The sequence below is a fragment of the Periplaneta americana genome, chromosome 15, assembly GCF_040183065.1.
Source record: "Periplaneta americana isolate PAMFEO1 chromosome 15, P.americana_PAMFEO1_priV1, whole genome shotgun sequence".
NCBI classification, from domain to species: Eukaryota; Metazoa; Arthropoda; class Insecta; order Blattodea; family Blattidae; genus Periplaneta; species Periplaneta americana.
In genome coordinates, this window is record NC_091131.1 from 61,562,686 (window position 1) to 61,577,141 (window position 14,456).

Consider the following 14,456-nt stretch of genomic DNA (forward strand, 5'->3'; position numbering starts at 1 on the left):
TAGAAACACGAAGCAACCAAGAATTCTTAAAAAGATAACGTACTTCTGAGTGACATAATTGATTTAGTTTTAAAATGTTGAAAAGTTCTTGTAAAAAAATTATTTAAGTAAAAAAACTCCAAGATTTATGTGTTTATAATAGATTTCCTGAAAGTATGTATTTACATAATTTTTTTGTGAAAATATGTGTTTTTATGTGAAATAAGATTCGGGTTTTAAACTTGAAACTTCATGTTCGGAATTTTTAACTATGTTAATTGTGTTTTATCACACGAAAAAATAATATTTAATTACATAGAAATCCGCTCCTTAATAATGAATTCAGAGTTTATCAGAATTTTAACCCAGGCCTCATGACTCATAAGCCAGTGCTCTAGCACTGAGCCACCATTGCAATTAATGAAACATTATACGAGAGTTTGATAAAAAGTAATGGCCAACACTGCTGCTATGTCAGCAATGTGGAGCTAAGAATTGAAGGTCAGGCGAGCTAATGCAGCAAGTGGTATCGGTTGTATGGTATTCAGTCAAATATGACGATGCCTTAAAGTACAGGAGGATAGTGCAAGCACCCAAATGGCATGTTTACGAAGCTGGAATAACATTCGTGGATCAAAATTGAAGTTACATGAGGTCGTAGTGCACAAGACTGTGATCGGGGACTGTGTGAAGCATGTAGTGATGCAGCATTGTCATATCGTACTGTGGTGTGATGGGTGACAGTGTTTCATTAAGGCAGAGATTCTGTTCAGGACGACCACACTATTCAGCTTCTTGCTTCTCTACTGGATGTGAATTAGCTGCAGAGATAGGCATATACAGTAGAGCATCGATTATCCAAAACAATTGGAGACGAGTGGTGTTCGGATAACCAATCATTTACGAAAACAGTTTGTACCAGTGTCATAGGAGCAGTATGAAACAAAGAAAGACTGATATTAAACACAAAACTGTACATACAATATATATTTTGTATCACACGTCTTACAAATAACACGGAGAACTGACTAGCTTAGTTTGGCAAGTTCAAAATGGCCATTAAAGTAGGTCTAAAGTTTAGGGAAAGAAGTCCTTTTATTTTTTTTTTTTTTGCTGCTTAATCTCGCAAGCAGACTAGCAAAACTTCTACATTGCGTGCACAGAAATTTGAATTTGCCGACTGGAACACTTTTGGTTAACCGATGTTTCCGTTGATTGGTATTCGGATAATCGAATTCTGTACCACAAAACCGTTCTCCACATTCAGCACGATATTCTTGGGTTGTGCAAAATTGCAGCGCATTGGATACCCCATTGAATTATTGAGATGCAACAATATCAGCATTATGCAATTGTACAGGAATTGCTGAACTGCTACCAGAGGGAAAGTGATGACTTCCTTGGACAGATCTTCACTCTGGATGAAACATGGACTCACTAATACGAACCATGCTTCAAGCAGAAATCAAATGAATGGAAGCATTCTGGCTCTCCTCATTTAAGGACAGTGCACTCTTGACAAGATGGTGTAAAGGTGATGTTCATTTTGACACATGACATGTATGGATAATACTGCACCAAGCAAATGGTAGATGCTGTTTACTATTACAATTTCCTGCAACAACACCTTCTGCTCATAAAAAGGACTTAAGAGCTCTACAAGAATTACTTTTACTTTGCACCTAGTAGTAGCCCTTTAATGCACCTCATTAAAGTACACCTATTCATTATAATTCAGTTGTTCAGCCAATGAGAAATCACCATTGTACCATTATAAGACCGCAAGTATCGATTATTCTCGGATATGCAATCGAAAGACAATTAGTGAAAAGTCACGGAGGCTGGAAATCCAATACTGTCGCAGAAGGTTATGTTCTGTTACTATAATAATTAGCGTTAATTGTAAATAATATTCAAATAAATTGAATTTGTCATCTCGTTTTTCAATTCTAAATCAATTTCCAGGTTATATCAAGACTAATCTTCATGTTATTATCTAGATTATATCAAGGTCAATGACATTCATGCCTCGGAAAAAAATCAATACTTTCTTGTCTGCGCACATCTCACAATTCAGGTCAGTTCCACTCCTCACATAACCATAACATGAATACTTATGAATAATTTCAAGTTAGAAATATGGTCGAGCATAAAAAGTCGTATGAAACTTGCCTATAATGGTAATTAAGACGCTGGTATGAAAATTATGAAACTCGCTTGCGCTCATTTCATAAACAAACATACTCGCGTCTTAATTACTACTATTATAGGCTTGTTGCATAATGTACTATTATATGTTCACATTATTTACGAACAGCATCTTATGTTACGTAACAGACAAAGTTTTCTTTTCTAATCCACATTTGCCAGTTGCATTAGCAAGCATGTGGTTAAGTTAGAAGTTGCATCAGAGAGATTTCATATTAGGAATGACTTAAAAAAAAAAAAAAAGATTCTGCAAGAATGTATTGTTCTGTAAGTAGGAGAAAGCAATGTTAAACTATTCAGAAGAGGTGAGTTTTGAACTTTTTCCATTGCTGATGATAAAAAAAGGAATTTACGACAGACCTAAACGAAGGCAATGAATTCTAAAGGTGATAAAATCTTTAGCATGACTTCTATGGAAAAGAAGTAAAGCTGTAGTACCATGTTATAAATAATGGGTTTTAAAAGAACCCTGTTCTTGATAAAGAGCTGCAGACAATAATTATGTGTTGTCCATTTTTCTCCCATGTTTAATTTGAAAGCTCAAAGACTTCTGTAATGGAAAGCATTAAGTAAAACACTACCACTGCTGTCATCACTTTCGTCTTTATGCAGACAAAGGAGGAACCAGGAAGGGTATTCTACTTGTTGGGGTCATTATTGATGACTAAGTCCATTTGAATGATTGTGCTCATGAATAATTTGACAAATCTTTACGAATGTTTTGGTACTTCAAATTAGAAGTTCAAAGTACAGTAAGACCTGCCCTTAATGGAATCACAAGGGACAGAGAAAATGTTCTGCTAAAGCCAGTTTTCTGTTTAGTGAAGGTGTACTATAAAAATTAAAACAGACATGCATGTAAATCAGATGAAAAAAATAACTTACTCATTTAGTTACTCAGACAATAATCGAACACATGCATTATTTATTTTTTTTCCAGAAGTCTTTTTTCTTCTTTTTTTTTTTTGCACGCAGTTTACATTTTTGACTGCCTGACTTTCGAAAAATACATTATCCTGACAAATCAGACTAAGCATATCTTTATAGTATATTCCTTACCAGGGAATCCAACACGTATGTATGTACTTTAACAAGTTTGTACACATCATTGAATCCAAAAAGGGTTTAAAGATTTTAGTGCTGATAGGACATCTGATTAAATAATGTATCACAATAAATATAACTGAGAAAATTTTGTACTGTACTAAACCTAATCCAAAAATGTATAAAATTTTATGCAATTTAGGGCAGAAAACAAGAGAAACTATACAAATTAATGTCACTGACAGAAATATCTGGCTTCAATACTTCTCCAATACGAATTAGAATGACTAATGTCAAAAAATACAACACTTTTTCAATATATTTCTGAAAAGGAATTAGACATCTCTGAAAGAATGCACTGTTCGTTCACTCACATGCCTGACATTTTTCAGTCAATTTCTTGCCTTTACTGCTGTGGTATGGCGATCACACACAATTTGCAGGGTGAGAGCTCTGGCACTTGTGCTCCTTCTACAGCCTGATCCTCGTCTACTGTCATATGTTTCAAGTTTCCTATAGTGTTGCATTGCACTGTGAATGCTACCCAGCGATGCTCTGATGACTCGAGCCATATAACGAAGGTTGCATCTATCCTTTACCAAAGCAACTACCCTTGCGACATCTTCTCGGCTAAGAGGCATGTTTTACTCACAACAGCACATGAATAACCGACTAAAATTTTAGTCAATGGTTCAAAATGTTTTCTGGTATCCATAGATCATCAATAAGGGTGCCCACAAGTTTGTAAACTTTAAAAGCTTTTATTGCAGTACCTTCAATAAAATCATAAAGATAAGTACTTTGGAGATTAGGGTGCAGTAAACTGCGCTAAAGATGGTCATGTCCTTAATTTCTTATCACAAACAGTTCAGAGGGATGTTCTAATGTGTTAAACATATTTAAAATGAGAATGTTTAAATTAGAAAGATGAGTTCTTAAAGTAGGTATCCCATTTGTACAGACTGTATGCCACATACGAAACACGCCCGAAAAATACGCCCCTGTTATTTTTTACATAATCCTGGATAATTTGATTTACTGTTGAACGTGAACAATGGTCTTGAATACTTAAAAAAAAAAATCGACTCAAGTACCTTTCCTAATCACATTTATATGTATTCTCAGGTCTCGCTGATCTCTAAATATGTTTTATACGGAATAGTTACACTTAATACTTTGCATAACTAGAGTGCCCAGAAATTTCTTGACAAAAAAAGAGTATAACCCTACTATATGCCTCGGTAAAAGAAAATCAATGGGTCATCGTCCTGTATCTGAAGAAACAGTTGAGGGTGTACGGGCTAGTTTCGCATTCGTGACTTCTTAAACACCAGGCTTTGAAACTCATGCCTTGATCATATTGGGAATGATCACGAGCTATCACGGCCTCCACACTTTCCCAACTTAGCCCCTTGTGGCATTTTTGTGTGGGGGTATGTGAAGGATTCAGTGTTTGTACCACCATTACCAGCTGACCTGCCAGAATTTTGAGCTTGCATCATTAACACCTTTACTGAAATCGACAGAAACATGCTACATCGAGTGTGAGACGAACTTTACAGAGTTAATGTGTGCAGAGTCACTAGAAGAGCACATGTCGAACACCTGTAACATTTCAACAAAACTTGATAAGTTTCCGTATGTAACTACAGGTTTGTGTTGTTTAGTCAACTGTCCGAAGATAGGTCTGAATCTCAGAAGTGACACCATAAGGCATCACTCATGAGTCAACTAAGCCAGGAGATAAAGGGCCAGTTCCATTCCTCCATTGCATTCATCGCTGACTAGTTACATATTACTCTAATAAGACTTCAGATGTATGCAAACAATTGTTATTCCTGTAACACATATCATCAAGTGAGATATACTGCTTGATAATAGATGTACATATCAACCAGAACCTCAATTAGAGGTAAGTTTTATGTTAATTTGTTGTAATATATCTACAGTACAATGATTTTTTTAAATCACTTCAATAATTTGTAGACTGTAGTGTCCTGCAACTGCAATGTGTATGAGAGGGAGAACCAAGATATAAAATTCGTTTTATTCCATATGAAAAACTTATCACAAGACATGTGCTCAAATCCTTAAGCGGTTAAAACATGAAGGGCTGGGAGTGGAGGACAGCGAATGTTTTCATAACAAGGTCGAATAAACACGACACACCTGCAGAGCGAACTTCGCTATACTCAACAAACTTGAATCGAACTTAGCGCCTACAATGCACGACGCTAGTAGACACTAGTGTCCTGCAATGTTCGAACATGAGAGAGGCAACCAAGACATTACAAATTTCGTCTTATTTTATATGAAAAAACTAACAGCAAGATCTGTACTAAGATTCTTAAACGGTTAAAACATGAAGGGGTAGAAGTGAAGGACAGCGAATGTTTTTATAACAAGGTGGAACAAACATGACAAGCTTCTTTCTGTAGAGCGAACATCGGCGAATCTCGAACTTTGCCATAGTCGACAAACTTGAACCGAACATAAAGCCTGTAATGCACGACACTAGCAGACACTTTGTACATACGTAAGACGATGCCGCCTGACCAACGAATAATCACGCGGAAGCTTATCTTATTGCACCAAGTACCGTAAAGTTGAAATTAACTGAATGGCTCATACCTAAGCACGTACATAATCATAGATTATGATTAACTTCTAACTACATTTTGTATAATGTATTCAGAATTTAAAAATTACAATACATTAATTAGAAAATACATTTTGTATAATGTATTCGGAATTTAAAAATTACAATACGTTAATTAGAAAATACGCCAGAAGTTACAAAAATAAAGAAAAGAGTATAATTGGAGATATTTTTGGATAGAAAAGAGTATAGAGTATTTACTTTCAAAAAGAATATGTCTGGTCGCCCTATGCATAACTAATGAAAGTTAAATTAAGAAAATCTCATTCGAATCTTGATTTCTCACTCGCGTACATCCTAAAAATTATTTTGTCTGTTTTTATTTAGTAAATTATCTTACTACATTAAGATAAAGTGAATATGTAATAATATATAATTATATTCTATTATGTAGTCTAAGTGATACATTATTTAACTTAATTAAAGCTTTGAGTTTGCGTGAACTAATCAATATGTTTGCGTAGGGATATTCATGTAATTTGAACTCTCCGCGTTTCTTATTATTTCAAATGCAAGATGGCGTTAAGCATTATTCGATATTCCATTGTTTTGTGATGCTTTATGGGATAATAAAAAAAAGTGCGCATCCCTACCGCAACAATCTCTAGCTGACAAACATCAAACATGGAGCTTTATGACTCTGAAGAGTCATGTAGTTCTATATCCTCTGCTTCATCTGTATATTCATCTTCAGTAGACTCCCAAGAATCTTCAGTAGACTCATATCCGAAATTACCTTCAAATGCCGTTTTAAATAAGAAGAAAAATAGAAAACGGACACCACACATATTGGATAAATTATATTACAGAGAGGTAGGATTTAAACTAGCTCGTAATATTTAATTTTGTGGCTATCGGTACCGGTAGGGAAAAGATACAAATTGTTTTATCGTTACAGATAAGGGGTAACTTTGCTCCTCGACCACACGCAGCAAATTTGAGGCTTTTCTGTCAAGTTCCACCCCGCTGCCAGATTCGCCTTCGAAATGTGCTTCCCGAGTCTGCTCTTGATTCAAAGTGGGTAGTGGCTTCTTTTATGTGTCATTTTGACGTTTCACATAATATTTACATATTCGAATACTCAAATCGTATTATATGGAATAATATGTAACTTAAAGATAAGATTAGGGCCTATCTGTATAATAATAAACCCTGTTTCTTTCGCAGCCATGTATTCCTGGGTCTCTCGAGATGCGGCCAGTTTTTGTTGTCTTACACATACACAACAGAATTAGACGTGATGACTTTCAACCAAGTTTATAAGTACCGGCTACATTGGTGGGCATTTGTTCCTCACCAGCAAGTGCGCAAAGTTTCAGAAGTCATGTTGTTTGGAAATCAAGGTGTATATAGCACACTCTTCATTGCTGTCTGTCAGTGGCCAATGGATTACTCTAGAGTCCTTATTTATGGAAACTGGTAAGAAAGTTTTGTTTACGCCTTTTTCTAACCTTAACCTTAACAATATTAAACTCCTAGGGTGAATAATTTAATGTTCTTTTATGTAAATATGTAATAATTTGAGGGAGGGAGCTTCCTACTTTGCTTAGAAGCAGCAAATTATTTTCCCTTTCGGGGATAGCTTGATAGACGAACATAACCTGTATTAGCTAGGGTACATCTGAAGTTCTACACGAGTATGAAAGATCTAATATTTATGTACATTTATGACTGTGTATCATAATACTTTTTTTTTACTAGTTGTTTGGAGCAACAGTAACAAATATAAATGACACTAGGGAGGAAATTAAACACAGAATAAATATGGGAAATGGGTGTTGTTATTCGGTTGAGAAGCTTTCGTCATCTACTTAATTAGTCTGTTGTCAAAAAATCTGAAAGTTGGAATTTATAAAACAGTTATATTAAGTTCTTACTGGTTGTTCTGTATGTTTGTGAAACTTGGACTCTCACTTTGAGAGAGGAACAGAGATTAAGGTTCTTAGGAAAATATTTGGGGCTGAAGTTACAGGAGAATGGAGAAAGTTACACAATGCAGAACTAAACGCATTGTATTCTTTGTGTAACATGCTTAGGAACATTAAATCCAGATGTTTGAGATTGGCAGGGCATGTAGCATGTATAGGCGAATCCAGAAATTGCATAAGATAGTTAGTTGGGAGGCCAGAGGGAAAAAGACCTTTGGGGAGGCCGAGATGTAGATGGGAGGATAATATTAAAATGGGTTTGAGGGAGGTGTGATTATGATTGTGTAGAAAAAAGCATGGGAACTTGTTGATTCAAAATATCACTGGTCCACAGACGTTTATGTGAACTACCCTTTAGTATACTATAGAGCATTGGGTTTATGGGCCTTGCCTAGTACGCTATAGAAGCTCTGTGGTAGGCATAGTAGCGTTGGTAGCTGGTCATTTGGTGGAATAGCTCCATATGTTCAATGCCTTTTTCTTAACTGGAATCCTCTACTGTACGAGGTGCTCGTGTATAAAAAAGTCAAGAATGGTTGAAAAGAGTCTGTGACTTAGTTGTCAAGTGCTTGACATTTAAAAGTACCGGTAACTCATTAATCTCCCTTATTCTCTTCGTTTCCATTTATCTTTCAGTCACATATATTAACATTAATTGTATAGTTTTTGTAGAAAAATTGATTTAAATATAAGCATAAATCTGTATAATGATGGCATTTTGCTTTCACAGAACACAATGGTTGAAAGTGTAATGCCTAAATGTGTGTTTATATTATTGCAGCCAAGAGTCATATGGGCAGCATGCTGGTACTTGGAGTACATCCCCACCCGAACGCTCATATCTCACAATCACCACTGTGCCGTCACTGAATAAATGCCAGGACTGTCTGAAGGTGGCAGCTTCGTATGAGGAAGAAGGTAAGCAATTGTAATATTTTTCGTGTAACTGAGCCAGGCATGTGAAAGCAATATTTAGAAATATTTGATTGTAGAGATTCAAATGGCTTTGTAGGGGAGTTCTGCTTTTCCTCATAGAGAAAGAGGAAGCTGATGAGACGAAGGACCAGGTTTGATTCCCGGTCGGGGCAAGTTACCTGGTTGAGATTTTTTCCCGAGATTTTCCCTCAACCCAATATGAGCAAATGCTGGGTAACTTTTGGTGTTGGACCCCGGACTCATTTCACCGGCATTATCACCTTCATCTCATTCAGACGCTAAATAGCCTAAGATGTTGATAAAGCGTCGTAAAATAACCTACTAAAATAAAAATGAGACGAAGGAAGAAAAAGATAAAGATTAAATTGATGGGGCAATGGAAAGTGTGAGGATGAGGGAAAAATGCTAGGAGATGTGAGTAATTGGATATTTCTTCACTGTAGTTTTTAATTTTTTTCGTAATTGCTAAAACTGTATGTATTGCTCATTAGGTCTATATTATGCTGATTTTTCTGTTAGTAAATTGTAATCTGCTTTCGTCATTATACACCGTCTTTCATAAGTCCGTGAAACATTTTAGAAATTCATCACAAATAAACTAAGCAACAGATAATTGTAATTCTTATGCCTATAGAATGAGAAACCCTCCAAGTTTTGTTAGAAAAAAACTTGTATCACATAGTTGCCGTGGTTTGCCGCTAGGAGGAGTAGTAATGAATTAGTTTTGTTAGGAAAAACCTGTATCGCATAGTCGCCATAATTTGCTGCTAGGAGTAGTATAGTAGTACTGAATTAGACTAGACGGCAGTTCGGAAGGTGTTCGGCTCCTACATGCGCCATAACATTTCTGATATGTGACGTGACAAGCTTGGATAGTAGAACCAATCAGAATCAGTCTATAACAAGTACTTCCAGAGTTTGTTTGTTCACGTGTGAGTGTTTCAATACATTGAATAATTAAAACTAACATTTACTGTGTGTTTGTAAGATAAATAAATGAAAGAAGAGACTGTAAAAGGACAAGTATTGCTCAGGCAGGTACGGAAAATAGTGTTTAGGTGTATAATGATTTTAAAAACGTTGACGAGCACAATGCTGCCAGCCATCTTGATGCTGGCTGCAATGTTGTCAATGCACAAGAAATGACTGCAGAAGCATGTGGTGTGGAATTGAGAACAGTGCAAAGAATATTGTTAGTGAAGGAAAGAGTTTATGTTTGATGTTATGCTTACAGTAATCAACGGCTAAGGTCATTATTGTCTTTTGATAATTTAAATTCTCTCCTGCGCTATTTGTATTACACGTGCGCGTGAAGTACGATGTGGCAATGTTGTACACTGCCTTGCTCTCTCTATCTGTCTCTTTCGACGCAAACGCTAGCAGACTACCACCTTCCCAATTGCCGTCGACTCAAGTTGTTAAGAGAGATTTTATAGGCATCCAACAAACAAAACTCAGTGTGCAGAAACCAGCGGGCATCACTGTCTCGCGCAGATGATGTATGCTCCCTTTTCCAGCGTGCTGCTCGTCTCCAATCACACCACCGACACTATGCGCATGCGCACATATTATCTCCTTGTGCTGAACTGAACACGTGTTATTGCTACAGAGTCAGGGAGTCACATAGCATTTTATATTAAATATGTTGTTGTTGTTGTTTTCTAATGCCAGGCGTTTGACAACAAAGTCATTTGACCTCTTGCACTCCAATATTTTTCAAAGATATTATCATGACCAGCCACTGAAGCACAGATTTTGAGGTGTTCCAAATCCATTTCTTGGTTTGAGTTGCACAATGGGCAGTTAGGGGACTGATATATTCCAATTCTATGCAGGTGTTTGGCCAAACAATCATGGCCTGTTGCCAATCTAAATGCAGCTACAGATGATTTTCGTGGTAAATCGGGAATTAACTGTGGATTTTGATGCAGAGAGTTCCATTTTTTCCCTTGGGATTGAGTTATCAAATTTTGTTTGTTGAAGTCTAATTATGTAGATTTAATAAATCTCTTCACAGAGTAATACGTAGATTTAGTAACAGGTCTGTAAGTAGCAGTGCTGCCCTTCTTTGCTAAAGCATCCCCATTCTCATTTCCCAGGATTCCACAATGGGATGGTATCTATTGGAAAACAATTCTTTTATTGAGTGATATTAATTGAGAGAGCATTTTAGTTATTTCTGCTGTTTGAGATGAAGGTGTGTGTTTAGAGACGATTGATAGAATAGCTGCTTTGGAGTCTGACAATATAACTGCATTCCTAAATTTATTGATGTGGCATAGAAGATTCCTGAGACATTCACTTATTGCAATGATTTCACCATCAAAACTTGTTGTTTCATATCCAAGAGATCTATAAAGTGAGAAGAGACAGCACGTAACACCTGCACCGGCATCTTGTTCTCTGGAGATCAAGGATCCGTCGGTGTATAAATGAAGCCAGTTTTGTGGAGGGTACCTAATATTAATTGTCTCTAAAGGCAATAATTAATATTAAATATTAATTTAATTTAATTTAATTTAAATATTTAAAATTTAAAGTTCCAGTAAAGACAGATACCGATTGTGACTTAGAAAGAGACGATGTTGACATCTTGTAATGTTATATTCACTTAATTGGTTATTGTTACAGCTGCTCTTTGAGTGCACATGTCCGCAACTGTAGCCGTTATAGTTATACCAGTAGCCGCTTATTAAAGAACCAGCATACTGCAGGGGGGTAAGAGGGTATAGCATGCGCGGCACGAGGCGTCTGAGCTGAGTTTTGCTTGTAGGATACCTTTAGTAGCAGTCAGTATGGTGTTAAATAAACGTGAGAAAGCATTTTGTGTGTTTTAATGCGCAAGAACATCATCCATTACGACTGTGCAAATTATTGGCTAGATGTCTACTGTATCAGCAACGGTGAACACATTGAAGATTTGTGAGATATGTTTCTTAAAGTTCAGGAATTCAAAGAAATATTAGAAAAATCTGGAATTCAAATAGAAACCTCCTAGAAAAAAACTTGGAGAATTTACCTACATTTGTGCGTAGAGGAAGCGCAAAGAAAGCTGCCCATTTGACTGATGCACAGAGACCGATATTCGGTCCTCGTGCCGCCATGCTCGTTACAGGGCTGCTATGAATCACCTAATGCTGATTACAGGGCGCATTCGAAAGTGTGGTCTTGAACTGTTCGTATCGTGGAGTGTTGCTGTGCAGAGCGGGTAGCAGCTAGCGTTTGCATTACATATTCTGCGTTTTATCCCTGATATCAGGAGTTTTATATAGTTCAAAGTGTTTGTTAAAGGAGGGGCTTACAACAAAAAGCAGGTAAGTGACGGAAACCTAGTTTTGAGGAAATTACAGTTAAAGTTCTGCATGCAATGAAATATTATACACTAGTTTGGTGAAATGATGCCCATATAGCAACACTGCACAGTGTGATCACTTACCTGATTTTATCCCAAATAAACATCCTTTTGAGCTATCACAACACGCACTTACCTCATTTTTTTAATAATGTCACTTACCTGCTTTTTGTTCTAAGCCCCTCAAATAACAGAGTTCTGTATAACATTCTATGTACTTAACAATACCCCCCGTTTCGCTCTAAATTAGGAAGTGCTAATAAAATGTTACACTGTCAACCTAGGTAATTATTTATAACGCTCATAAATTTATGAAAAACGAAACAGGCTCCGCTCGTAACATAAGGAGTATATACAGATTAAAATAAACCGACCATGGTACCCTAGTTATCGGAGCATTTTAATAAAATCACATGGTATTAGTGTTTTATTGCAACGTCAAATATCAGTTATTACACGATTACATTTCTTATAATGTCTTTGTCATTTCATTCAGTGATTATATATGTAAAAAAAAATTCGTGTTTCTGTATTTTCAACAATTACATATTTCTTATAAGATCTTTGTCATTCATTCAGTGATTTTATATGTAAAAAGATTCGTGCTTTTGTATTTACATCAATGTTATGTTATTAGTTACTCTGCAACAAGGTTTAGGTTACGTTACAAGTGCTGTGATAAATCTCACTCGAAACATCAAGCCAGCAGACGACTGAGAACTGTCGACAGTTTGCCAATCAATCAAAGTGAGGTCAAGTGCATCCGAACGTTTCCGAAAGTTCGCGCAGCTTACCGTGGCAAGCTCTTCTTGTGTCTACTCTAACAAAATGTAGTATCTGTTACTTAATTTATTTGTTGTGAATTTCTAAAATGTTTCACAGACTTAGGAATGAACTCGTATATGTTTGTTATTTACAGCAGATATTTTAAATGAGAATTTAACTTCGTATTGGGGATGGGACTTCTTGGCAGACGTTTTGCCCTCCCTCCCCAAATAAGAAATCACACAAATTTAAATTAGAGGACCTCTCAGATCATGAACCACAATTGACAATGTTATTGCCAAAGCCTTTAAAATGTGCGATTATTGAATAATTAGCAAAGTGTACAGGATGTTATCCTCAATAAAATATGCATAACTGCTTTCTCCCTTGGTTAATTCAGCAAGCAATGAACGTTGACTAAACACTGTTCTCTGTTTTTGGAATATTTAAGCTAGATTCTCCATATTCCTAGAATGATTATTTTGGCTATTAAGAGCATTCAGCTGTTAAAACAATGGTTTACAAACTTTCGTAAATCTAACTGCAATTGTATTCAAGTCAAATGTTGTTTAGTCAACTGTCCGAAGACAGGTGACACCAATAAGGCATCACTCATGAGACAACTAAACCAAGAGATAATGGGATAGGGTGGCCAATTCCTTTCTCCTTCCATTCCATACTTCTCTGACTAGTAACATATTATATTAATCAGACTTCAGATGTGTACAAGCAATATTGTTCTTCCTCTGACACATCGTGAAGTGAGATATACTGCCTGATAACTAGAGGGCGGATTTTAGCATATTTGCATGTTTTATTCCTTAGTTGCATATCACATGCTACCATTATATAAATGCATTACAAGTTATTTGTAACCAAAGGTCAAAATATATGCATATTTAAGGGGTTAATGCATATTTCAGCTTTTAGTGCATATAAAAGCATATTTCGTTATTTTGTAGCAATCTGATGTTTAAACCAAGATTAAAAATACGGAAAATCGAAAAATGGAATACAGAAGAAACACAGATATCGAATATTTTATTTATGACAATCTGACAACATGCAGACAGTGCACTGTTGTCAGCGAATAATTGTGAACAATTCCACTGCAAACAACAAAGTTCTCCATAATTAAATGCATTGCTGAATCTGTACAAATGTATAATATTGGGGTGTTATGGTGAATGAAAGTTGGAATTAAAAGAACAAATAATCGCCACCTGTCAACAAGAAGCCTAATATAGGCACAATAATACAATTTTCTCTGTGTTACTTGTCAATGTGGCAAATCAGAATATTTCATTTTATTATAGTGACATGTCAAAGAAGCTTCGACAGTGTGTTGAGAGTGGATTGTACACATCTTATATTTTCACTCTGCATCTGTGCAACATCACATTTGCAGTGGAGAGGCAAGGAGATGGCAGAAAGATTGTAATGCTTTTTAATACACTTATGCCCAAGTTGTAAGACAAGCCACTTAAAATTTTAACGGGCACTGACCGACTGACAGAGATAAAATGTAAGATCTGTGTTTTAGAAAGCTAGTCACATGAAAATTATTAATTTTGAATTAGTTTTA

The 14,456-nt window shown here is 36.0% G+C and overlaps 1 protein-coding gene across 1 annotated transcript in view; it reads left to right on the forward strand.

Moving 5' to 3' along the window:
* Window positions 1-6,491: 6,491 nt before the first annotated feature.
* LOC138715003 (uncharacterized) overlaps window positions 6,492-14,456 on the forward strand; it is a 48,257-nt gene continuing 40,292 nt past the window's right edge. Inside the window, exons 1-4 of the mRNA XM_069847377.1 lie at window positions 6,492-6,703; window positions 6,789-6,907; window positions 7,058-7,309; window positions 8,600-8,736. Of these exons, the coding sequence (XP_069703478.1) occupies window positions 6,515-6,703; window positions 6,789-6,907; window positions 7,058-7,309; window positions 8,600-8,736 (697 nt within the window). The 5' untranslated portion in view covers window positions 6,492-6,514. The remainder of the gene's footprint in view (window positions 6,704-6,788; window positions 6,908-7,057; window positions 7,310-8,599; window positions 8,737-14,456) is intronic.